Source organism: Sorghum bicolor, chromosome 8 (assembly GCF_000003195.3).
Source record: "Sorghum bicolor cultivar BTx623 chromosome 8, Sorghum_bicolor_NCBIv3, whole genome shotgun sequence".
NCBI lineage: Eukaryota > Viridiplantae > Streptophyta > Magnoliopsida > Poales > Poaceae > Sorghum > Sorghum bicolor.
In genome coordinates this window covers 61,597,393-61,598,749 of record NC_012877.2, presented here as the reverse complement: position 1 = coordinate 61,598,749, position 1,357 = coordinate 61,597,393, and the positions used below count along the sequence as shown (strand labels likewise).

The window sequence follows — 1,357 nt, the reverse complement described above, 5'->3', positions numbered from 1 at the left end:
TCATATATCCATCCATTATCTGAAAACGGAAAACCTGTAGACTTGTCCACCCCTTCTTTCTACCGGAACGCCAATAAATCCAAGCCCATGCCCCCAAAGCTCTACTCATACGATTCATCGTCGTTCTCACCCACCAGAGGAGAAAATTGCAGCAGCACATAATTGACTACTGCATCCATGGCGTCCACTTCCATGTCCTTGGTTCTCTTCCTCCTCCTCGCAACCTTCGCCGCCGGTGCCAGCGCCGCCACCTTCACCGTCAAAAACAACTGCAACTACACGGTGTGGCCCGCCGCCATCCCGGTCGGCGGAGGCACGCAGCTGGACCCAGGACAGACATGGACTGTCGATGTGCCTGCAGGCACCACCGGCCGGTTCTGGGGACGCACGGGCTGTTCCTTCAGCGGCGGAAGCGGCCACTGCGACACCGGCGACTGCGCCGGCGCCCTCAACTGCACCGTCTCCGGGCAGCCACCGGCGACGCTGGCCGAGTTCAGCATCGGCGGCACCGAGGATTACTACGACATCTCCGTGATTGACGGCTACAACCTCGCCATGGCCTTCTCCTGCAGCACCGGCGTTACTCTGGTGTGCAGGAGCCCGACTTGCCCGCAGGCGTACCCGTTTGCGAGCGAGGATCCCGAGACCCATGGATGCAGCACCAACAGCAACTACCAGCTCACCTTCTGTCCATGAAGCGGCAGGAGGATTATTGTGGTCACGTACGTACACCACAGATATGCATGAAATATCTGTGGAAAACGAACGTGTGTTACCGCGTTATTAGTGTTCTACCCGCCATGCATATATGTAAGTAGATAGTACATAAAAACCTTCTAAATAAATCTGAAAATGTTTTCAGCAAACAAAGGTCAAAGGTGTGTATTTGCTAATAAAAGCTAGCTAGCGCCCCATGATTGTGCTACACCTGGTTCGTGCGTTCTTGATTACAATATCAATAACATTTTCCAAGAATGAGTACTGTTTGTTTAGGGCGCTCCTGAATATTGTTGACTTCACAATTTTTTCTTTAACATTTTAGCCAGAAAAATCGTGAAAGATCTCTCTCTGCTATATAAAGAAAAAAAATGTTTTTTTTTGACAGAAGGAGTACGCTTGTGGCCGAGTGGATGATGTAAGGAGTAACTAGTAGGTGGGACCCTAGACTATTGAGTCATTCTTTGTAGGTCAAATTTTGAAAGCTGTAAGGTCAATTTTTTCGGAGGAGCATGTATATATACTCCATGCTAAAATCTATTGAATATATACTGTATATATATGCTTGCAGGCGAAGATACTGATCAAATTAAAGAATGCCAAAAGTCATATAGGTCGGCGCCTTGGATCAGACGTATAT

General features: G+C 48.9%; 1 protein-coding gene across 1 annotated transcript; it reads left to right on the top strand.

Moving 5' to 3' along the window:
* On the top strand, positions 1–965 carry LOC8071507 (thaumatin-like pathogenesis-related protein 4). The gene has a single exon (XM_002443572.2). It carries the CDS (start codon positions 178–180, stop codon positions 694–696), a length of 519 nt encoding a protein of 172 aa, XP_002443617.1. The 5' UTR covers positions 1–177; the 3' UTR covers positions 697–965.